The sequence below is a fragment of the Parasteatoda tepidariorum genome, chromosome 1 (assembly GCF_982258835.1).
Source record: "Parasteatoda tepidariorum strain Cologne lab strain chromosome 1, Ptep-v5.0, whole genome shotgun sequence".
NCBI classification, from domain to species: Eukaryota; Metazoa; Arthropoda; class Arachnida; order Araneae; family Theridiidae; genus Parasteatoda; species Parasteatoda tepidariorum.
In genome coordinates, this window is record NC_141755.1 from 101,336,541 (window position 1) to 101,362,021 (window position 25,481).

A 25,481-nucleotide genomic window follows, 5' to 3' on the forward strand; every position below is an offset into this window, starting at 1 on the left:
TTTAAATCACTGTGTCCGCAAAGAGAGCGCTAAAATCGCTATTTCGTGTTGCCATGTAAAAAGAAACTTTTAGAATTTTTTATTCTTTCTTCAAGTTGTAGTAGAGATTATTTTCAAGAAGAAATAGACAGCCAAAATCGTTTTAAAGCAAGTGAACTCACAAGAAGGACATTTTCAGAAAGCATATTTTTTTTATTAAAGATAATTTAATTTTTATTCAAATATAATTTTTCTTAATGGCGAGAAGTAAAGGCACTGAAACTGCCCTTGAACTATTACGATATTTGCCCCGAGTTAGTCAGTATAATGTGCTACACAACCCCGGCGAATTCAAAAAGAAGGTAAGTATTGGGAAAAATGTAATAATACTGGAGTTTGCTTGATTAACGTGTGTTGTGAAAAAGAAATTTCTTTATATTTTTGACGAATTAAAATAATAAAAAGACAAATCTTGAATCTCATATGTATCTGGATCTTAACGTTGTATACAATAATAATTGAAGTATTAGGAATAAAAGCTTTTTTTTTTTAAAATGGCAATCATGGTTTCAAAACCTGTATGCTTTATATAAAAATAATTCAAGTATTGAGATTAAAGGTTTTTTAAAATGTCAATCATGGTTTCAAAACCTAAAAGTTTTATACAAAAATAATTAAAGGATTAAGATCTATTAGGAATAAAGTTGACTTTCATTGGAAAACATGATGTAAATCAATGTTCTGATGAGCTAAAAGGAAAAATTAAGTCTAATAATTCTGAAAATTAGGCTATTACCTGAGGGTTGCTGAAATATTGTTGTATAAATTCAGAAACACTTCATTACTCAAATTATCATGCTAAGTTTAGACTAGGAAAAAGTATAGATATTTCCTATTCAGTATGCAAAGAATGGTTTTTGTTGTGCAAATATTTTTATTTGTCTTGACTATAAAATAAGATTTTATTTTTTCCACCATTCTTTAATTCTTGTTTTCATCTAGAATCGTCCTAGGGGGCAGCATGGTGGAACCACTCATGGGCATGGAAATAAAGGTGCAAAGCAGCGATGTTCTTATCCACGACTTGGATTTGAAGGAAGAAAGAAACCTTTTTATTTGAAAGTGCCCAGAGAGTTTTATTATAGAGGACATCAGTAAGAATTTTTTTCAATTACTGTACAGTGTGTAAAAATACTTCTAATGATTTTTTATTTAATGGCCAGATTTTATCTTTACTAAAATGCATCTGCAACCTTTAATTCTTTAATTACTTAGTGCAGAGGATATTTCAAGTAAAGGAAAAAGACCTTAAATTGTACTTCCTCTGAATAGGGACCATATAAATATTGCATAAAAATATCACATTTTAGAGAAACTTCTATGTTTCTATCCTTATTCAAATATATATTTTTGCTCCCCTTGTGGTTTTTAAAAGTCTTGTATTTTTCATTTGACATTATTTGCATTTGATATACTTTGATTGTTTTTTCAACACTTATTGAAATAGATTTTCACACGGTTTTTATAGATCTTGATATATTTCAGACAATATTGGGAATTCAAATCCCATATTAGAGTATTTACTTCTTGACACAATGATTCTATTGTTTTTAATTTTTAAACATTAATTCATTTTATAAAAATTAGAGTGGAACATTTTTTTGGAATCTTTTGTTTTCCATTTCTGTTCATAATTGTACCTCTGAAACTCCTCGAAGGAATTATTTTCCTCATTTTTCTTCTCCCAAATCCATTTAAAATTTTTCCATGTGACATTTTTTATTAATTTTTTTATTTTCTATTGATTTTGAAACCCCCCCACCCCTTGTCAGCAAAAATAAGCAAATCAAGGGCCCCCCCTCTGCTCTTTGATTATATAATACAGTAGGGAACCGATTATCCGGAACAATCGGGACCATCGCTATTCCAGGTAACTGATTTTTCCGGTTTTCTGAATCGCTACAAAAAGCCGTTTTTTTTATTGTTAAACCCAACTAAAAAAAAAAAATTATTTGGAAATAATCTTAAAAAGAAAAAAAGACAATGAAGTAATGCACTAATGATTATTTCCAAAATGATGGTAAAGTAAACATCTTTCAAAAAAGAAAACAAAATCCTAAAATCTTATGAGGGAAAATTTATCGAATTTCGTTCCAATTTTCTGATTTCCGGATAGCGGGTTCTGTACTGTATTTGAATGGCTCCATAGACCAATTTTATTTTTGAAGCTTTGCGTTTTCGATTCTCATAATATGAGGGTAGCCTGTGGGGAGTGTGTTATCGAAAATGTCAACCTTCATCTATGAAAAGGTACTCCATCATCGAATTGAGTTAACATGTCTTATAATACTAGTGAATTGGAATTGTAGTGGCAGTCTCACTACATAGCCCTGAACTAAAAAAATATCCTTAAAATAGTTTAGGCAGGAGAGAGATTAAAAGTTTAGGCTCCTTAAATTTTAACTTTTTCCATGTACAGTAGGGAACCGATTATCCGGAACGATCAGGACCATTGCTATTCCAGATAACTGATTTTTCCGGTTTTCTGAATCCCTACAAAAAACCGTTTTTTTTTTTATTGTTAAACCCAACTAAAAAAAAAAAAATATTTGGAAATAATCTTAAAAAGAAGAAAAAATGATGAAGTAATACAGTAATGATTATTTCTAAAATGATGGTATGTTAAACATCTTTCAAAAAAGAAAGAAAAATTCTAAAATCTTACGAGGAAAATATATATATTTTTTTTAAATGGCGGGAAAATTTATTAAATTTCGTTCCGATTTTTTGGTTTCCCGGTTTTCTGATTTCCGGATAACGGGTTCTGTACTATATCAACATTATCTTTAGAACTGTTTACTTAATCAAAAGAATTTTTGCACACTATTTTAAAACTCATTTATCCAATGATAATTTCAAGCAAAATATAGTTTCTAAAAATTATTTATTATTTTATTTAATAATGATATTTTTTCCCCTTTGAATTAGGCATTCAATTTTTAGCTTTATTTTAAACAAATTAATTCCAATTTCAAAACACAAAATTGTAGCAAATAGCCTTTGAGTAAGGAAATAAAAAAAAAGTACCGTATATTCCGGCGTATAATGCGCACTTTTAATACAAAAAATAACATTGGAATTTACGGGTGCGCGGTATACGCCGAATATAAAAAATTATAGATTGAAAAAATTTAAATATAGAAAAATACTTTTATTTTAAAGAAATAACATACCTTTACCTATATACTTTATTGATTTTCGTTATTACATAAATAGTTCATTATATTCGTCTTCCGTTATTTCTTCTGGCACATCATCACAATCTGTTTCGTCTTCATCATTTGTGTTACCCTCATCCATAAATAAACAGTCATCTTCTGATCCGTCCAGATTATTTGAAATGCTGCATTTTTTGAATGATTTTCTAACCATCTCAGGCTTAATTTCATCCCATACTTTTAATATCCATTCGCACACTGTTTCCAAACTTGCATGACGCATATGTCCTCCTTTTGTAAAGGTTTTCTCGCCCTCCAACTTCCAAGTGTTCCACTGTTTTTTTAAATTGGCTTTAAATGGTTTCTTTAAGCAGACGTCCAATGGCTGAACTAATGGTGTCAATCCGCCCGAAATAACTGCCATATCGGTGTTACATTCTTTCAACAATTTTTTTGTATTATCTGTTAGGTGGGACCTAAACATGTCCCACACTAAAAGGCTTTCTGGTTTTCTATTGATACTAGACGAGATATTGCACATGTACAATCGAAATTTTCGTGCGTGTTATACGAAGAGTAGGAAAATTTAAAAAAAGTTATTAGAAATTACGGGTGCGCGTTATGCGCCGGAATATACGGTACTTTTTGAAATTTTCCTTTCCCAAAAACTACTCACCTGATTTGATTCAACTTATGCATTTTGTTCATTAAAATTACATGGTTTAAAACTATGTAAATATTTTTGTACCTTACTATTTAAAAATTATTTGTTATATTCAGTTATTTTTGGTTAATCAAATTTTTACAATTAGGTTTACAAATATATTTTCTTTTAAATAGTTCTGGAAATTTGGCAAAATATTCAAAAATCAAATATCAGGAGGCACAAACATTCAACCTCTGTGACTTGGAAATTAAATCTATGTTAATACAGTTAAAAGTATAGAATTTAAATTGGATAATTTTTAATTTTAAGCCTGTTTATGGTTAAGAAATAAAAATATGTGCAATCTAAAACCCCTAGTAGTAAAATAAAAAATATGTAAATGAACAGAAGTTGCATTGCAATAAAACAAGTGATATAAACAGTTACCAAACATTTAATTTTTATGTTAGTTGTAGGTTTTTTCTACAACCTCTTAAAATTTGATCTGATTGTGAGCTACAGGAAGTTCTTAATTGATCAAAAAACTGAATTTTTGCAGAAAAATTGTTTTTTCATTGTACAAATAATTTTCTTTACAAAATATTTTGCACCGATTTGATAAGTAGTAAGAATGTCTTATTTTCTTTTTAGTTTGAGACGTCAGTATCCACCTGTTAGTCTTGAGCAGCTACAACTTTTGATCGATACTGGAAGAGTGGACCCATCTCAACCAATAGATTTGACTTCTATTTGTAATACACAACTCTATAAAATTTATCCATTTGAAAAACATTTTGGTGTACATTTAACAGATGAAGTAAGATCATTAATTTATGTATTTTATTTAATTTTACCTACTAACCTAATTTTTTTTCAAACTTCAGCTGCTGAAAAATTCACAAATGCATCTGTTGAAAAACCAAGGTGGCTAGGAGGATTAACATGGTCCATAGCGTTTTTAAAAAGTGCTTATTTTCGATTTTCGTTTTTTTAAAAGCCCATAAAGGTGCTTTTTCCATTAAATGTTTTTAAAAAATTCTTAATTTTTCCTTTTCGAAAATGAGATTTTTTTCCTTCTTTACCATGTTGATTTTCGCCACGTTTGTTGATTTACGCCAAAAGCGTGCTTTTCATATTGTTCTATTCGATATTTTCACAATTCATTTCGGCATACTGTTGGTTCATAGCTTATGAAAGCGCCAATCATTTAACATGTTTGATGAAATACTTGCGAGTTCGCATCTACTGAGGTGAGTTAGGTGAGATTCTATCATTCTCATGTGCGACTTTGCTGCATTTTGCAAGATATTCTCCATTTTTCACCCTCTGAAATCAGACCAAAAAGTCTCTTGCTCATTTTATAATGGCTAATATAATCAATAAAAGAGTTCTTTGTCAGAAACTGGTTATTTTATCATATCATGTAAAGTAGAAACTTATTTTGCTTTTTGTTAATGTACATAGTGCTTATTTTTTGTTGAAAGATTTGACTATGTACCCTGATTAAGTCAAAGTTTGAGTTATTGTTTGTTGTTATTCGATTGCATAAATGATAGAATGTTGTTGTAAAATATCATCAATTGTAAATTAGTAATTAAAGCTCCTTTACCTTTGAACTGACTGTGGAGGTTTTTCCTTTTATAATACAAATGTGGGTGTGAATTTATTTAAAAAGTCTTCCATAGAGGTTTGTTCTTCTGAATGCTGGATTCGAGGTTTCCATTTTGAATTTTTTTTAAAATTTCAAATATTGAGGCTATGGCGTTACAATTGATAACATCAATGGCAATTATAAAATAAATTTAATATTTACTTGCTAATTTTTCTTTTCTTTTTTAGGAATTAAAAGTTTTATCGAGTGTTTAATGTGTTTTTTTTCCTAAGGTATTTACATTCAGTTGTTCGAATTATGTTATACTACATAGAAAGTTTTTTAATGCTGCTAAAACATTATTATAAGAACATAAGCTGTTAAAATATATTTATATAATTGATAATGAATAGATAGTCATTAGCAGATTATTCAATTCTATACTTAAGTTGTACATTTTTTATTTTCCATTGGCCAAGTACATCTTGTTTTTGTTTTATAAAGAGTATCCCAGACTCTTATGTGTAGTATTTATTAATGCTTTTGCAAGAATTTTGATAATATTATTCTGAATGAAATTTTTTATAATCCCTTTGCATAAATAAAGGTAATCCTAATCAGTTGACTATGATTTATAGTTTTGAAGTTTTCTAAAAAAATTTTTTTAATGCTGTATTAGTGTTATTGATACCATCCAAGCAAGTTTATTTAATTTAAATGGTAAATTATTCCTGTTTGGTAAGAATTAACGTCTCTAAACAATAATTATTGCTGATTGAACATAAGTTTATGTTTTACTAAGGATTATAGCCACAAACTTGACTGGATTTTTCAGTGAATCACTCTCATTTCTGAATTTGTACTGGTCTGCTGATTTAATAAAAAATTCTTCTAGTTTTCATGTTTTTTTTTTAATTCTTCTAATCATTTCTATCAAATCTCTAATTTCTATCAAACTATTTTTTTTATTTAAATCATAATTTTTTATTTCAATCATCTTAAAAATTTTGTATATTATCTCCCGTTATCATTAAGATGATAATACATAGTTTTATAGGTAATTTTAGGTATTTGATAAGTTAGAAGCATTTTCTTTAAATTTCGTAATTTTTATTTATTTTCAAATCTTATACTTAAGATTTACTTTTTGTTATTATGAAAATTTATAACCAATATGATATTCAAGAATATGTTTTTAAGTTTAAATTAACCATTATCTAAATATAAGTTAAATATATAGTACAGTCGTTCCCACTTAATCGCATAATCGAGTAGTTCGCTTATACGAATAAAATTTAATGGAACCGAATCATTTTATGTGAAAATAATGTTAAACTTCCCCATTTAAATGGTTTTTTGTTGTTTTTTGCCACCCCCTAATTGCATAAAGTGGTACTGAAATTTAAATTTTTATTTTATTTTTGAGAAATGTGTCACCAGCTAAAATTGAATTTTTCTTTTTTAGTTAATTTAAGGATGCAATAGGTGGTCATTTCAAAAAGAACTTCTTATTTATTAGTAGGTGTTTGGGGTAAAGTTAAAAAAATTAATCAAATCTTGCTGCCAGTTTTATACATTGAAGTAAACAAAGGGGGTTTTACCCCTCTGACTTACTTCACACACACATAATTTAGAATGTAAAAAAGAGGCAGAGTGATTTTTTGTCTTGTGGTCCCCACTTGATGCATGTTAGCTTTGATAAGAAAAAGTTTCCAAAATATAACACACTAGTGTACAGAGTGTCTTTCTCTTAAATAGAATAATTGCTTAATCCAGTGAATAACTTTGAATTGGTTGCAAGTTGAGAGCAAAAAGGAATGATTTAAATTAGCCAGAAAAAAGCAAAACAATGAATCTTAGAAACAATAAATTTCAAGAAATCCTTAACTAAAATATCACATTAATTTGGAATTTCTCAAGTTTCGAAGATTAAAAAAAAAAAAATCTTAGTGTGTTTGAAAGGAATAGGTACGCACAAGTCATGAAAATTTTAGTACAAATTAAAAAGGAATGTCTAATTTTGATAAATTGATGAATTAAAAAGGTATAAAAAAATAGTCTTATGTTATGGAATTTTTGGAAGGGATCAAATAATATTTTAGCACATATATACTACTTTTCACTAACATTCATTTATTTTTATGTAACTTTACATGGCATTTATATTTTATGATACTAACGCAAACAGTTTTAATTATAATTGTTTATTGATCATAAAACTGAGTTTATTTAATCAAAATGTTGTACTATGCATTAAATACCATTAAAAAGTAAAATTGTGCAAAAATTCAGAATTTAAGAAGGAATATTGCACTGCCCTTTTAATCGAATAACCCGCTTAATTGCATAGATTTGGCTGGAACCGATGGTATTCCTTTAAGCGGGGTTGACTGTAATACTGTACAAGAATTAGGAAAATTTCATTAGTAAAAAAATTATTATAAATTTTTTTAAACTCTTCATAATCAGAAAATATAGCTGCTAAATTAGACTTAAAGTTGGTGTAATTTTTATAATTCATTTCCTTTTACTCAATATAATGAATTCCTATGTGCTAATTCTATGATATTGCTCAATAATTCACATAAAATTATGTATTATTTTTAAAACCTTTTTTTTCCCATGCTGGGAGCTATTGGAGTAACAATTTTTGAATTGCTTTACTATAATTGATTTTTTTTTACTCATGGAAATAAACTTTTTTTTCTGTTATAGGGTGCAGATTGTTTCACAGCTAAAGTAAACATTGAAGTGCAACATGCAAAAGAAACAGTAATAGCCGCAATTGAAAGAAATGGAGGCACTATAATCAATGCATATTACGACATTGATAGCGTATTGGCCAAAGTTAATCCTCAAAAGTTTTTTGAAAGAGGTATTTTTCTTATTGTCTCGTTATACTGAAATTTTAGACTGAGTTTATTTATGTGTTTGAATTTTATAATTTTTGTACATTTTCCTATCCATGTTGTGAGTTTAAAACAATAACATTCACCGGTGAAACTTGGTAATTTTAAACCCATTTGAAATTTTAAGCCAGGGCAGAACCACCTACAAATGATGATTGGCAATATTTTGAGTTACATATGAATGAAACAAAACAACATGAATAAAGCACAAATAAAGGTACAGAAATAGACATACTCTAGTTTTGGTTCTATATGCAAGAACCTTCCTTGATGTCTTAAACTCAAAGTAGTGTTAAGACACTGAGAAGAGTTCTTGTTACTAGAACCAAAATTATTTTGTCCATTTCTGTATTTTTTTTATATCCATTTCTGTATTTTTTTATTTACTTTGTTTTGCTTTATTTTTAAATAAAATTAAGGTAAAGAAAGAAAAGTAAAATTTTGTAATGTGAAAGTTTCACATTAGTATTATGTGCTGGCTATCGGCGAACCTGGAAAGTCATGAATTTCGGTGTTGAACAAAATTTGTCATAAAATGTCATTAGTTTACTATTTTTTTAAAAAAAATGATGGAAAGTTATGGATTTAGGTTGACAAAAAATCTAATTTTTAAAATGGAATCCCCCCCCCCATTCAATTTCATGGTGTTCCGAATATCTGAGTAAGTAACAAAATCCCCACTCACGGTCATATTTTTTCAAAATAATAAAATGTTTTTAGCATGCTTTCCTAAAATTATGATCTTTCAAAAAATGAAAAAAATAAATAAATCATTTCTAGAACAAATTATCTTTTAAACTTCTGTGATTTCGGATTTTTTGTTACTCTTATTTATTTTATCAATTTAAAATTCTAGCTGAAGCAAGCCAGTCATTGGCGATTTTTTTTATTCCACACTGAGAACAGAAAAATCAGGAGTATTTCTTTCCTTTCTGATAAACAAGAAAAGTATCTTTGGAATATAATTCTGCAGAGAAAAAGAAAATATTTTTTGCTTTTGTATTTTCGTCAACTATTTTACTGCTTCAACTCTTTTTTTACTCTGTTTTTTAAATTTAAAATCTACAAATATGAAGATGCAGAGTATAGCAGTTATGGTTATACCTATCATTTAAATTAATGTTATTATAATGCTTTTTTAAATGTATTGTTGTGTTTTTTTTTGTTGGAGAAAATAGTAACTTCGTTAAGTCATGAAAAATTCTTGGAATAGTCATGGAAAGTCCCAAATTTGAAAATCTAAAATGTAGCAGATAACATGTATGTGAAGACTCCTTACTAGTTTGATGACTATTGGATTCTAATCTCTGATTCATATACCTCTATAAGGTTCTTACTTCTTGAGTTCTTTTTATTCAACAGGAGTCTGTCTAGTTTTTTTTTTTTAAGAGGTACCTATTTTGTGAAAATTAAAAATTATATTAAAAAATTAACGCATAAATAAGGTAAAGTAAGAAAATATTTTCAAAAACTGTCACTACTAATAAAAATTATTAAACTGGTAAATTTCTATACATTTTCCCTCATACATTCAAAAACAGTTTTGCTATTGTAAAATTTTGGGTTTAAAATTGTATTGTATCCAAGTTTAAAAATCCATAAAAGTCATTGTCCATAGTTAAATTTCATCTTGAACTTAATAAAAATAGGCATTTAACAGAACTATCACTAAAAGTTATTTTCATTATGAGAACAGTTTCAACTGGGTCATACAAAAAAGAAAATTTCATAGAAAAAGTAAAGGTCTATTATAGGGGTGCACAACCTGCGGCCCGCGGGCCAAATGCGGCCCTTCTACTACTGAAGTGCGGCTCGCGAGTGCTTCTAAACACAATTAAAAAAAATTTAAAAAATGGCAATTTTTAATCGCACTTTTAAGTCATCATGTTTTGACACAATCAATTTTAACAGATTCTTTAGTAAATGTACGTTTAACGCGCTTTCTTTAAGCCGATTTTATCGTAAATATAAATGATTTTTTTTAAACAGTTATTTCCGCTTTTCTACGTGATTTCGAAAATCCCGAATTTTTATTAGGACGCGAGTTTCAGATCGCAAATTTAAATAATCACTTTTTGTGCACTTTATTTGTGACGATTTAATCTTAAATCTAAGTGATTTTTTATCTTTTTTTTTTTGCAATTCTTTCTTTTTTTTCAACAACTTTTTTCGGCAGTTATTGCTATGCGTTCCCACGTATTATAAAAAATTCCAATAATTCTATTACGACATGCAAATTTTAAATCATGCATTTGACACGCTTTATTCGTGCTGAGTTCAGCATAAATAGATTTTTTCCCAATTATTTCTATACTTTTTCACATGATTTTGACGATCCCGTTATTTAACTATGATGTTATTATGACACGTGATTGTTAATCGCGCAATTAATCACTTTTTGATACGGTATTTCGGTACAGTTTTATCGTAAATCCTAATTATTTTTCCTTCGTTTCTATTTCCGCAACGAATATGATTTGTGGTAATATGATGATGGTATGATAGTAATGAATTGTGATTTGATCAAAAACCAAATATTCGGCAAAAAAAAGGGAAAAAAATCGACTGAACGCTGTACACTTGGGGCCAAATAGCAAAATCTTTTAGCAGCATAGCAACACTGAAACTAAAATTTCAATGCTCAGAATAATATTTCCTGGAAAAACGTATTCATAAATTAACTCTAAAAAATAAGGCCAATAAAGAACGTTTTTGAAAATATCGAACAGCGAAACAGAAAACATAAAAATCAATCTTAATTTTTGAAAATTTTTTTAGAGCTGAACATCTCAGTTTTTCAATTACCAGAAAATGCCAAGAAAGAAGAATTAAGTCAACAGAAATGCTATTAAAAATTACATGAAAACGTCTAAAAAAGTTTTTTTTTAATTTAAAGAAAATAAAAAGATAGAAAAAACGTCCTTAATTTTTTTAATGAAAATCTTATGCCGAAAATCTCAATTTAAATTTTTCTCATTGCCATAATTTTGGAAGAAAAAAAATTTCTATAAAAGAAATTTTATTTGTAACTTTATTTTTAAAACAAATGCTGAGTCATAATAAAAATGCCTAAAAAAAGAAAAACAGAAAAAACAAATTTTTCTTCGTTCCTGAAACAAAACTTAAATACTGAAAATCACACTTTTCTATGTTACTGGTTATTTTTATTACAGTACAGGGAAAGAGTGATAATAAATTAATAGTATGAGACGCTCTGTTAAAATGCTGGTTTATAATAAAAACAGCAAAAAATGGAAAAAAATCCTTCTCAATTCTCAAAGTATTGAAAAAATGACAAAATTGACTTGTCTGATTATAATTTTTTTTTAAAAAAAAAAAAAGTAATATCGATAAAAATTCAAAAATAAAAAATACATTTCTAAAAAATATTCTGCCGAATATTTGACTGATCATTCAACGAACTGAATTTTTCACAGAAGGGCCAAATACTCGTTACATCCCTCCCTAATTTAAATGCAATGTTATTGCAACTGGAGAAATTCATAAAATGGCGTAAAACATTAATTTTTAAACTGCTTACTGTTTGTAGTTTAGATTTCAATCTTTTGTTGCTTAAGTGATCTTTTTCGATTTAAAAAAAAGGAAAATGTTTACGATATAAAAAAATCTAATAATTAATAAAATAATAAAGTACATTACAAAATAAGCATGGAATTTTATTTTGATCTATCACAGTTTTGTTTTTATTTTAGGCTTTTGTTTAAAACCTATAAATTTTCTTCAATTAAAATATTTAATTAGAATTTATATTACTTAATTATGACTAAACTTTTTCCTACTTTCATTCTGTGGGAATTGCAGTTTTGTTTTTTATTTATTAGAATTTAATTCTAAAATGAATTTTCGTATTGCATGATATGATAAAAAAAAACATTTATTTTCTTCAATGTTTATTTATTTTGATAAATCTGTAGTTCATATGATAAAAATAGCAAGATTTTTTTTGTAAAAAAAAAAAAAATTATAAGTTTTTTTTTTATTTTTGAATGAATTCAAATAATGGAACACTACTAAGTTATTGATATTACTAAGATTATTGATAAAAAAAATGGAGCGCTAATGTTTAAATAAACATTACTACATTTGTCATTAACATGTCTAAATACATGTGCGGCCCTTCGTTAGCCAAACTGCTGTGCAAGTGGCCCTTCACTCAAAAAGGTTGTGCACCCCTAGTCTATTAAAATAAATTTAAAATCATGTTTAAAATAATGGTTTGAATTTCAACTTCCTGTAAAGTTTACAGAGGGAGAGCTTTGTCGTTTCATTAAAAAAAAAATAAAAAAAAACTCAGCGATAAAAAAGCTCAATATAAATGGCTTAAGCGATCGGTTAGGATTACCATATCATACTATCTGACAAAATACATGAACAGGGTTTGCATGGTATTAGTGCCTTTTCTTCCACCTCAATTACGGAACGTAGGAACCTACGTCTTAATAGCTATCCACAGGGGTGTTCCATTGCAAATCAAAATTTGCAATTAACCCAGGATTAATAGTTTTTATATCGTTTTGTTATCAGATACAAAAAAAAAACAAAATTTTAAGATGCAGGGAGGAGAATCTTAGAACTTACATTTTCAAAATTATTTTGTAAAACTACCGTTTTTCGTAAAGTTCGCTGTGAAGGCATCGCTAAACGGTAGTAAATTTGCTCAGGACAGATCCCTGTTCACACATTTTATCAGTAGAAAATTTGTTTGATGGATTAAAGGATTGTACGGCTACTTGTTTATCTAATAAATACCACATAAAAATTAGTACTCAAGTGATGAGAGTGCTGGATTTAAAGTTATCTGACATCAGATGCCTTATCAATAGCTTGATTTGTGTTCAACCTTAGAAGATGCAGTGATATCTTTTATCTTTAAATTGAACAATTTATTTCATTATTTAAAAGTTATTATTTTATTCTGTACCATGAATCATTTATTTTTATTGTACAATTATTTTCTAAGTGACCAACATTATTGTTTTAAATGTAATTGCAATTTTATTTAAATAATTAAAAAAAAAATTGATATTTGGGATAATTTCAAGTCTAGTTTTTCCCAATATTATAAGTGTAATGCTTTATTTTTTACTTTTACGTAATAGATTTCATTACTTTTTGTGAATTTTGCATTGTTTCTAAATTTTAAAAATTATTACATTTTTTTTTAATAAAAAAATGTTTTGGGGCAGTTTTTTTGTAAATAAGTTTCCAGTTGATTTTACTATAATCAGTATTATTGAGTGAAATATTATTTAAAAAATCAAACTAACAGGACCGTAATGGATTAATTTTGCTTTACTAATTATATTAAAAGAATTTTTTCTTAAATAATTTCTCACATGAATTTTAAATAATTTATCACTTGTTTTTATTTATGTATTTCTGTTTCTTGCTGGTCAATCGAAAAATTCCTTCAAACAACTGTTAAAATTTTCCCTTTTTTAGAAAAACCTTTCTCCTATTTGTTACTCCAGTCAAATAGGTTTAATAACCATTTGTGTTATGCTAAAAATGTTTAAATAAGGAATTAATTTATCTTAATTAATCAATATCTTTCATTTTCCGTTATAACCATTTGGATAAAATTCCATAATAAAATTTATTTATAACTCGATTAAATAAATTTTGATTAATTCAATACAAACTCATGTGTATCTTGGGAATCTTTTAAAATCATTTATTAGGCATTTTTTTAATTGAGTTAATATAACTTTTTGCCATATTTTATTATGTTAGTTTGGAATTACATTTATTTTTTTTTTTATAGGTCATCCGATTCCATTTCGAAAGCTCCCTCCCGAGGATGCGGTTGAGTTTTACACCGATCCCAAATGCCGAGGTTACTTAGCTGATCCAGAAAAGATAGCGGATGAAAGATTAGCCCTGGCGCAAAAGTATGGTTATGAGCTCCCAGATATCTCGAAAGATCCAGATGTTAGTAAAAAATGCCCTTTTTCTTCTTTATGTATACAATACAGTCAAATCCCATTTTAGCGAATTCCTAGGGAATAACGAAAATTCGTTATATCGATATTCCAATGTTCAAAATTCCAATGTAACAAAATTATTTTGTTACATTGGAATTTTTCTCACTCCTTTACAAAGCCACATGTATTTTTACTTCTTCAAACATGAATGGGCTTGGGTTTAGTCTTTTTTGACATCCCCCTTTCATATCTGAAACATTTTATTTTGAAGATGCATAAATATTTGAATTCTGAGATCATTGTCTACTTTTGAAAAGTGTTTTGATCATGAGAGAAAATGAAGATCGTTGCATATTTCCACCTTCGTTAAATCAGATTACCAATTTCATAATATCGGTGTTTTTAATTCTTTGTTTCTATGGAGATTTGGAAAATATTCATTACATTGAAATTTTTGCAATTTCAGATTTCTCTAAAATGGCATTTGACTGTATATATTTTTTTCTTATAAAATATTCCTCAAATCTTTTAAGTTTTCATCAGTGATTAGCATTAAATTTTATCAATATGGGAGAGATTTCTGGCTGGAGATTCAAGGCTGCCAAATATAGAATATTTTATTGTGTGGGTGACACTTAAAAATTTATTTTAAATGCCACAGAACGAAATAGCTGAAACAAAGTGGCCTTTCATATGAACTTTTGAATCATTACATGTAATGGTGTGGATAATAAATTTTTATCAAATTAACAAAACAGATAATCATACTTTAAAACATTAACTTAGCTACCACTTGAAGAAATTTCCCCCAAAAGAGTGGAAAGTTTTCGCCCCTGAGTATGGTTGACAACAACGTTAACACTGTTTGATAATAGCATTGAACTATTTATTTAAACCAATTTGTTCTAATTAATAGCGACCAAAAAATATGAAGAAGTGAACGTTTATAAACATCATTTTAAAAGATTTTAAGGAATAACACAAACAACAATTTCTGTTTATTTTATTATTTCACTGACGATTTTACTATTATTGCTCATTGTTTTTTATTTTTTTTTATGCAGTATGATATGCTTACCATTCGCAAAGATCCAAGACAGATATTTCTAGGATTAGAGCCTGGCTGGTTGGTTAATTTAGCTGAGAAATGTATTTTGAGGCCAACGGATCAAGTTTTGCAAGAATATTATAAGTCCTAAATATTTTGAGTGCTTGTTGTTTAAAAGTTTTTATTAGCTATATAAATAAAAGAAATTGTTATATGAAAATATTTTTGTTACAGTGTTTCAAATCCCTTTATTTCTATATTTCATTTAATATTAAACCATTAAATTAGATGAAAATTTTAAAACAAATTAAGAAAAATATGTGCAAAAATTGGTTTTTAATATACTAATTGAGCTACACATTAAATGACAACTCAAAAAGTGACAATTTTGAGAAATAAATTAAGATATTGAATCTAAGATTCAGAAAAAAAGCATTTATGTAGATAAATAATTGTAGACATGATATTTTTGTCATTCTTTAGTTTTCTAGCATTATATAACAATATAAAACTTGATCAGTCAGTCCGAACTCTTATTAAAAAAGTTCTCACTTTGTCAGAAAATAACTGACATAACTTTCACATGGATTTTATAAAATAGATAATAATGGGTTAGAGTATATTGTAAGAGTAACATTGTTTGTAATTAAAACCACTAAATGTTATTAAGTGTATTATTTGTTTATTAATTATTGATGCCACTTATAAAGAAATAAAAAGATGTAATGCTAACCATTTTAAACTTTAAAAAAAATTAACTATTTTATTGTTAGTTATTTTGTTTGATCCATTAGAAAATAAATCTTTAAAATGAAATATATATATCTCAACAGCTTATCGTGTAAAGGAAATTTATTGACTTACTGTACAACTAAAATACTACAGCTTGCTAACAGGGTTGCCATAGTGTACTAAAATGTAACTAAGAGACTTTTCTGTACTCCTTGTGATATTTTTTAGCGTAAAGTTGGTTGAAAACCTATATGGTATATATACATACATATATTTGCTAAATCAATTATTGATAAAAGGGAAATTTTTTTCAGAAAAGTGTTTTTTTTTTTTAAAAAAATGAAAATTTTTTTGTTCGAATGAATTCTAGTAATTAATTTTCTGCAAATATAAAAAAATTAGTGCCAGAACACTAACGTTTATATTATCATATTTGCCACCAACTTTACTAAATCAAGGGTGATTGCGAGCCCAAGTCAAAATTCTGGAAAATTTCTCAGAGTTGAAAAAAAAACAATCCCATGCAGCAGAGATAAGTATTAATTACGTGAAAATAACGTTAAAATGCCACAAGGTTTAGAGCAAAAAAACGTTTTTTCAAAGCGTTTTATTTACGATTCAAGTGGTAGTTTAGAATTAGTTAAAAAAACGTTAATATTTGGGCTGTTTTTAACGTAAAAATGACTGATTTTTGCCTTTATTTTGACCAAGGTGAATTTCGTGACCAATTTTTCACGTGATTTTAACCAAGCAGGTTTCTTTTTTAACGCATATTTTACGCTTTTTTCACCAACTATTTACGTTTATTTTTGGTTCTATAAATTCGTTTCTTTCACCATGAATAATTACGTGTTTTTAACGCTTATTTTTATTAAAATAACGCACATTTAACGTTATTTTAACCAAAATACAAACGGATTTAATCCGTACAATTTACGTATTATTATCAATATTTTTAACGCTTATTTTGAGTTAGGTGAATTAATAAATTTTTCGCGTAAATTTAACTAAATTAATTTCAATTTTAACGTAATTTTAATTTTTTTAACTAAGAAGGGAAGAAACCATTCCGTATTTTAATGTTTACGCTGCACTAATTACACTAAAAAATATAGCATTTATTTTTTATTTAAAAAAAACTTTTAATTCTTATCAAACTAAAACAAAGCAAAACAGCCAATATTAATGCTTTTTTTTAAGAATCCTAGAAAAAGCTTTTTGTTTTTAATCTCACACTTTTTATAAATTTTTACAATTCAAATTATAACTCAACGAATATGGAATGCAAATCTTACTACCTCTTCACAGCAACATACTAGTTTATTTACGAAGTTTCATGTCTCTCAGGAATTTTTAAAATTTTTCATGCCTAAAAGTTTGTAATATAAAGAATTGTAGGAGAAAAAATTACTCAATACTTACATGATTTTCCAAACCCCTATGGAAAAAATATTATTTTTTTTAGTTCAAATTAATAATTAAGAAGTCTACTGCTCTCCTTAAATCCATGTTTCCAAATTGCTTGCTTGAAATTATCTACTCTTCTAGAATGCTTTTGGGTTATTTTTTTTTTTTAAATGCATATTTTTTAGTTTTTAGCTTGAAAAATTTAACTAAAATTTACTTTAACACACACACGAAGTAAAAATATATATATATATTAACCAAATTTACCATTTGATTTGTTTACTTACAAAAATTAAAATTTTTCTAAGTCATATGTTCGTAAAAATTACAATTTTTAATCCAGAAGAACAGTTAACTTAATAATTTTAAATACAGAAAAAAACATTAAATCAAATAAGATTTATTAAGTTTTATTTATTTTACAACTATCATACAATATACAGATTTACAATTATAACACATCGCCACAGATCAGAAATATATCTATTCATAACTTCTTCCACCCCGCTGTTAGTATCACCTCTTCACTGCAATGTACCTGGAAAACAAATAACTATTTTAGCATGTGAAAAAAAAATATGCCGGACAATAATATTAAAATGTTTCAACCAACAGTAGATTTCTAAAACGAAGCAATACTGACTAGATAAAATACAGAGTTAAATAAAATGTAAAAAAAAAATTATTAAAACTGTTTATTATTTTCATGGAATTTCTACTAAATATATATCGATTGAGTACATCCAAATATTTAGATATAAGAAAATCTATTTCACAAATTTTAGTCACATATTACACGACAAAATGACATACATATACAGCACAAATCTGAATTAGAATAGTATTTCATAAACTTTTTTATCCTAGCTAAATCTTACATTGAAGCCAGCAGTAAGTTATAAACAAAACATAAAATTATTTTTTGTGTGGCTCAGAGGAGAACTCCTCGAGGCTTTTAGTCTGGTGTTGTCGGCTGCTATGGTAACAAGTAAGAGCACATTTCTAATGGGGGAACAATGGAGAAATAAAGGTGTCAATTGGTTTACCCCCGGTGATCTGAAATCAAGACAAAACTATTCACAAAACACCCCTATTTGAAATGACTTTTTCTCATAACCACAGTACTTGCCACGACACGTGCCTGTTGTCAGGTGAAGTTCTCCTAAAAGTTGCTCTATACTTTCTGTTTATTTACTTATCATCAGAATTTTATTTTCCTCTCTCATTTTTTTCTTGCTCTTTCCTTAGCTGCAATTTTCATTCCTCTTCAGAATATTTTGCAAGAACTTTGTAGTTCAGAAACACAATTCCATTAGTTTCAGTTATGTAATTTTTAATTTCTCATTTATTAAAACAGTAAAAATACTATGCCTTTTAACACAAACAGTATCTTTAATATACAAAAGGAGTAATTTTAACAAATTCAGTAATTTATTAAACTATATATTATTTAGTTCAAGTGAAGAATTACATTTTACAATTGCCTCTGTTAATGCTTTTTTAAACAAAAAATGGTTAACTTGAAAGTTCTTTAATTACTGGAAAATCACTGCTAAGACTTAACACTTTACTCCAAAATACATTAGAAAGCTGTTTGGAGATTTAGAAATTCATTTCCACAACGAAATTCTTAGTAATGGTGGGGCATTAACTTCCAGGGTGGGAAAAATAGGTTCTGTGTTCCTTGACCCTAGTGTGTTACTATCAGGTTGCTTGGGGGCAGTAAATACCTTATTTGTTTAAACCACTTTAAAAGGACAGGATAAAAAAATTTAAAAAAAAAAAAAAACTTTACACACAAAACACAGTTTTTGGAGAAATATTTTAATAAATATTTTGTCGAAAAATTTGATAAAATGAAAGGAACACAATGGTGTTAGTTAATTGTAGCAACATGACAGAATGTTTGGAGTAATGCAGTATAGCAATTTTGGACTATAGAAACAATTCGGAGGAACAGCTTTAAACTTAAAATTGTTTAACAAAATAATAATTTTAATCTTGGAACTAATTAGAAATTATCGTTCTTAATGCTGCATATATATATATGATCAAAACAAAATTACCAACTTTCCACACCCTTGCAAAAAAATTAAAAAAATATTTTTTTGAACAAGTTTAGAGCAGATATATCAAAAAAAGCTTTAACTTATTTAAAGATGTGAAAACAAATATATATTTTTTTGTCAAACTGTAATTCATATAGTTTGTAGTAATGATAATTTCCATTGCATGAACTACTTAACTTACAAGATATATAAGTTTTCTGCAATATTAGACATTTAACATAAATTTTACTTAATAGTTTTTGTTAAAATAAAAAGTTTGAACATAAGTATGCTAAATGTATACAGTATAATGCAAGAAATTATAATAAATTAATGAAGACTAGTCAGCCTAACTCTTTTAGAAAAAAGTAAGCATTTTTTGCAACCTTGATATACACAATGAATCGTGTTTTAAAACATTTTAATCATGAATACTTTAACACCAAATAATAAACACAAAAACATTCACTTGGTAAAAATAAGATATTTAGATAAAAGATGTTTTCAAACAGTATGAAATCAAAAATTTTTTCATTTAATGTAAGCATTATAATATAGTGCAGAAGTTATTGAAAAAAAAACTTTATAAAAATAAAAGTGATTATTAATATTTCTTTTATTGTGATGATTATTTACAAAATGCAAAGAAGCAAATAAAGTGTGTGTTTTCCCACCAACAAAATATGAGAATATCACCCATAATGTGATACTATGATACTTTATAAAAATAAAGTATCATAGACAGATATATCATATAAATAGAAAATATCATAGGTATAGTCATAGATATAAAATCATTGATTAAAGTTAACAATATTGAAAGTTCAATTTCTCATATGCGGAATTGTAGAAAACTGCATATGTACACAAATAAATAAATAAATATAAACATATATACAATTGTTTTTTTTTAAAATTAAAACAAGGATAATTTGAAATCTTGTGGCAGAATGTTTTTGAACTATATGCGACTAAACTCTCCAGCACTAATATCTAATTGCAAAATACATTTAATACAAACAAACACACATGTTGCTAATTTAAAATGGCTAATACGCTGTGTTAACAAAAAATAATAATAATGATTTTCTTAATTTAACATGAAATAATTTTTTTTTAATATTATGGGTGATATTCTCACATTTTGTTGGTGGGAAGACACACTTTATTAGCTTTTTCGCATTTTGTAAATAATCATCACAATAAAAAAATATTAAATATCATGAAATCCGTAGTAGCAATTGCCCCCCCCCCCCCCAAAAAAAAATATATATATGATGTAATTACGTAAATTGGACTCCTCAAAAGCGTGTTACACTTTCAAATTAGGTTGTAATAAATAATATCGTATAAAAAAATATTAGATTTAAAAACTAAGGAGAAATCAACATCTATAACTTCCAAAAATTAGATAGAATTTCAAAAAAATAAATAGATAGCCTTAAAAAATAGATACTCAAATGCACGATTCGAGTTTTCCATATTGTTTAAATATATCAAGATGGTTAAGAACCAAATGAAAATCAGTATCAATAACTGCCGAAAATATCATCGAAACGTTACGTCGATTTATGATATTATCGGTGAAAATTGAGTGTGCCAAAAAACTGATTATAAAAATGCATGATTCAAATATTGCATGTTCAAATATTTCTGTAAAAAAGAAATGCAATATTTTCTTCTTTTCAAGAGAAAAATCCATAGCTGCCAACCTCTAGTTATAAAAATGCAGATGATAGACAAGAAAAATGCAGAAGGCTCGCAACTGCATACTAATTACTAATAAATTTATTTTTAAAAAAATACTCCCCCTTTTTTTAAAATAAGAAAAGGTAAAAAAAAATTTTAAAAATTTTGACCAGCTACTTGAGGGTACTATATTCATTTATTAATTCTTGATTAAAGGGAAATATATAAAATTTTAAGACATATTAAAATTAGTTTAATTACACTATAATAGTATGCACTATATATAAACTCAATGGAAATTATGGAGAAAGAATTACATTAAAAAGAAATTTTTTTGCAAAGATCCTTTAGTAGCACCTTTTGCTTTTACTAAAAATTCTTTCAAAACAATGTATTTCTTCTTTAGACTTAATTATTAAAAGTTTTTCGAGCAGACTGCTCATCAGACATTGATGAGCAGAATTGAGTCCTAGTTTTTTTACCACAGAAAACACCCTTTCGCATTCAGCATTGCTGTGGGGTATAGTCAATACAGTCTGACTTAAAGAAAATACTAGCTATCGGGCGACCGGGTAAAATGCAGAAGATCTTATCTTCTAAGCATAAAAGCAGAAAAAAATAGCTAAAATAAGTAAATATGCGGATAGCTTCTGCAAAATGCAGAAGGGTTGGCAGCTATGAAAATCTCTCTGCAAGAACTATATAAAATTCTGCAACAATGTCGCCGTGTCGCTCCGATTCTGCCACGGAGATTTGAAATGCTGAGCAATTTGTATAAATCTTAATTCCCCGAGAATTTCCAATTGATGTTGTTTATTCCTTTTATAATTCATTTGAATGTTTACCAAATGTTTGGTTTGCCTCAGCCTTTAAATGATTCATCATGTATGATCGCTGAAGAATTCATAAAAGCAAAATAGAAGTTTCAGAATTTGTTTAAACTTATCGAGGACTACGAATAAAAAGACTAATTTAATGCAGATAAAGCACATATTTTTTAAGTGCCAGTGAAATAAAACATTGGAACAGCAAATATAGTGGAGGTAAAAACAGTAACAGTTTACCATTCTACTTGATACTAACGGTGAATCTTACACCAGAAACTTTTATTATAAATTAGTTGAATAGTGCAAATGCTGATGATTGTGCATCAAATCATTAGGATTCTACAGTACATGCAAAATATATTTACAATATATGATAATTCATTTTAAGAGACAAGTTTTTGAGTACTTTTATTTGTTGTTATTGAAGCATGGGCAGCCTATGTAAACAATTTTTAATTACTATTTTTAATATCAGTAAAAGTTATTTGAAATAATTTTTAACAGTTGATTTGTTCATGTTTATAACTTCAAGAAATTTTTTTTACCCATTTTTAAGAACAAGAAAAAAGGAAACAATTCAAATACAGTTATTTCTTTAGACATACTTAATTCAGGAACCTTCAAATGAGACTTGATGGAGCTTCATACTCAAAGCCAGATCTTTACCAAAGATCTTCCTCAGAAGTACATCAATAGATTATAAAAAAGAAAATTCATGCAGTTAATACGTTTAAAAACACAGAAATTATTCAAACATATTTTGTTTTGTTCATACGGGCACATTTATTATTCAGAACTAGAGAGGTAAGGAGTAATGGTTTGGCAGAATGTTAGCTAAATAAAATGGTGAAATGCAGAATATATATTTATAGTAAAATTTTTTTTAAAAAAAATTCATTAATAAATATTTTTTACGAATAAATAAGTTTATTTATAATTGGAAATTACTCCATGCTTATCTATATTAGTGGAATGGGCTAAAGGGAAAACAAAAAATTAAACAAGAAATACTTATAAAAAAACTAAAGTTATAAAGTAAAATAGAAAGAAAAAAAAATATCATAATTGTTACAACAAAGCTTCTATGCTAAGAATAATATTTTCTCCAAAGCAGTATCCATAAAGCAACATTAACTAAAATATAATCTATTTGAAATATGTTATTAAAATGCTGTGTTACTAACAAAAACAAAAGATTATATACAAATGTAAAACAGAAAAATCTATTTTAATTCTCAAAATAAAATTTTAAAGCTTTACATCTCAGCTTTCCAATTATCATATTTTCCAGATAAGAATAAAGTCAATAGAAACCTTCTTAATTACTGTGTCATACACTTAATAAAAACAAAGTTTTTTAGAAATGTAAAAAGCTAAGTAAAAACCAAGACAAAAATTGTTTAAAAGAAAAATCTAGCAATAAAAATTTCAATTGAACTTTTTCACCTACAAGGGGTCTGTCTACGTTTTTCTGAGAGGTACCTATTTTGTGAAAATTTAGATATAATTTGTGAAAAATTAAAAACTATATTAAAAAATCAACACAAAAATATGGATTTATCGTTTCTTAAGGAATACAAAAATAAAATTATAAGAAAAAGTATTTTGTGAAACTACTGTTTTCCCTAAAGTTGATTTTGTGAAGGTACCGCTAAACGGTAGTAAATCCGGCCTAGACAGACCCCTGCCTAGGCATGTTTTTAGAATACAGTAACTATAAAAGAATTAAAAAAGTTTTAAACAGCAATGTAAATTTAAATAAAAGCTTGAATAAGAATAATTCTAAAGATAATTTAATATTGAAAATTAGTGCAATTATTTTCCTTATCGTGTTAGCTGATAAATTTCAAAAACTGTTTCAAAAATAGTAAGAAAAATTTCCAGTAAATGTTCAACTGGGTGTTTTTTTTTTTTTTTTTAAGATATCATGTTGCAAAACAAATAGTCAAAAGACTATTTTGTCCATGTGAGATTTTCTCTTGCAATAGCTTGTAAAGACGATACTTCCACGACATTTTGGCTGAAGAACCATCTGCTATAAACTCTTGTAAAATTTACACCAATCAAGCGTGTTTAACCCTCGGTTCTTTAAAAAAGTAAAGTTAAAAGAAACTGCCATGAATCACAACTGCTACTACTCAACTGTTTTAAAAATGCAACAACTAATAGTTTTAATACTTTATAAGACAATAGTAGGTAAGTAGATAAGACAGCTCAAATTAATAACAATATGACAGGACTGTTTCACACATAAAACTTGTCTCGTCTTGGCTAATAAAAATGCCATCTCGTACTGAGTAGGCAAAACAGAAAGAAAAATCTGCCGGTGAATAATCACTATATCTTCTAAGCAACTTCCATGCAGCAACCAGGAGGAACTAAAAAAAATTAACGGACGGAGATCAACTTGAAGAGTATAACTCGTAGCTACATTTCGCACACCTTTACATATTCTTTTAAAAAGTTAGCAGTTGGCATAACTGCTCACAATACAGAAGTAACCCTAATAGGGGATTAAAAGTTTAATGAGTATTTCTATGCTGTTACCTATGGCTAAATATTCATAAACTTCCAGCGATCCACGAAAAATTAAATATCTCAGAATGGGAGTAACTCAAAGAATATAAGTTGTAGCAACCCTCAGGAAAACTTCTACTACATACTTCTTTTTAAATTTTTGCAAAGTACAAAATCTTATTTTTTGTTTTTTGCTTCAACATTTTTAGTTGGCACAAACTAGTTCAAATAGGGAAACATCCCCTTTTATTTGATTCATTAAATCAGGGGATAAATGAAATGAACAACGGCAGAATAATCAGCACATGTTGGCAACTTCTGGTATCGGAGAAACTGAAAGAAAGAAAAAAAAATCACAGAAAGGGACCAACTCGAAAGATATAACTTGTAACCATCTGGCAATCATTTATGTTTTTTTTTTTTTTAAACTTCAAGTTTACATCTATTTTGTAGCTTGGCTATTGTAGTTAGTGCGACAGATTAAGATACGGAAATATCCCCTAAAATTAGTGAAACAGAAAAATTTACATTATAAATCCAGTTAAAATTCTTTTCTACTCTGGAAAATTTGTTTATCATCACCTGTGGCAGAATAATCAACAAGTCTTGGTAACTTCCAGTGGCTATCATCACAATGAAAACAAAACATGGGTAGAAACTCAAAGGGTATATCTTGTAGCCACTATCCCCTGGCAAACCTCTACATGTTTTCTTTTTTAAATGTATGCAAGTTTGAAATCCACAATAGTAGGTGCAACAAATCACAGATGGAAAATATTCCCTCTACTCATATTTTGGTGTGTGAAGTCAACCATGATTAATAACATTTAAGTATTATCTTCAGAATATTGCTTATAATTGTTACTTTTTGTTAATTGTTATTTATTATAGCAACAAAATTTGCCAGGTGAATAAAATAATGCAG

The 25,481-nt window shown here is 27.4% G+C and overlaps 1 protein-coding gene and 1 long non-coding RNA gene across 2 annotated transcripts; one reads left to right on the forward strand and one right to left on the reverse strand.

Annotated features, from left to right (window-relative positions):
- Positions 1-46: 46 nt before the first annotated feature.
- On the forward strand, positions 47-15,556 carry mRpL15 (mitochondrial ribosomal protein L15). The gene is made up of 6 exons (XM_016059536.4): positions 47-341; positions 982-1,133; positions 4,495-4,660; positions 8,150-8,309; positions 14,129-14,295; positions 15,353-15,556. The coding sequence occupies exons 1-6, from the start codon at positions 237-239 to the stop codon at positions 15,485-15,487; spliced, it is 885 nt and encodes a 294-aa protein (XP_015915022.1). The 5' UTR covers positions 47-236; the 3' UTR covers positions 15,488-15,556.
- A 2,313-nt stretch (positions 15,557-17,869) lies between these two features.
- Positions 17,870-23,654, reverse strand: LOC147816647 (uncharacterized). The gene is made up of 2 exons (XR_015428591.1): positions 22,645-23,654; positions 17,870-18,013 (listed from the first exon to the last, which is right to left on the reverse strand). It is a non-coding gene; the product is annotated as an uncharacterized LOC147816647 (long non-coding RNA).
- Between the last annotated feature and the right edge of the window lie 1,827 nt (positions 23,655-25,481).

Coding starts and splice junctions, on each gene's coding strand:
- mRpL15 (XM_016059536.4), top strand. CDS start 237: ATGGCGAGAAGTAAAGGCACTGAAACTGCCCTTGAACTATTACGATAT. Junction 1,134..4,494: donor TTTTATTATAGAGGACATCA/GTAAGAATTTTT, acceptor TTTTCTTTTTAG/TTTGAGACGTCAGTATCCAC. Junction 4,661..8,149: donor GTGTACATTTAACAGATGAA/GTAAGATCATTA, acceptor TTTCTGTTATAG/GGTGCAGATTGTTTCACAGC.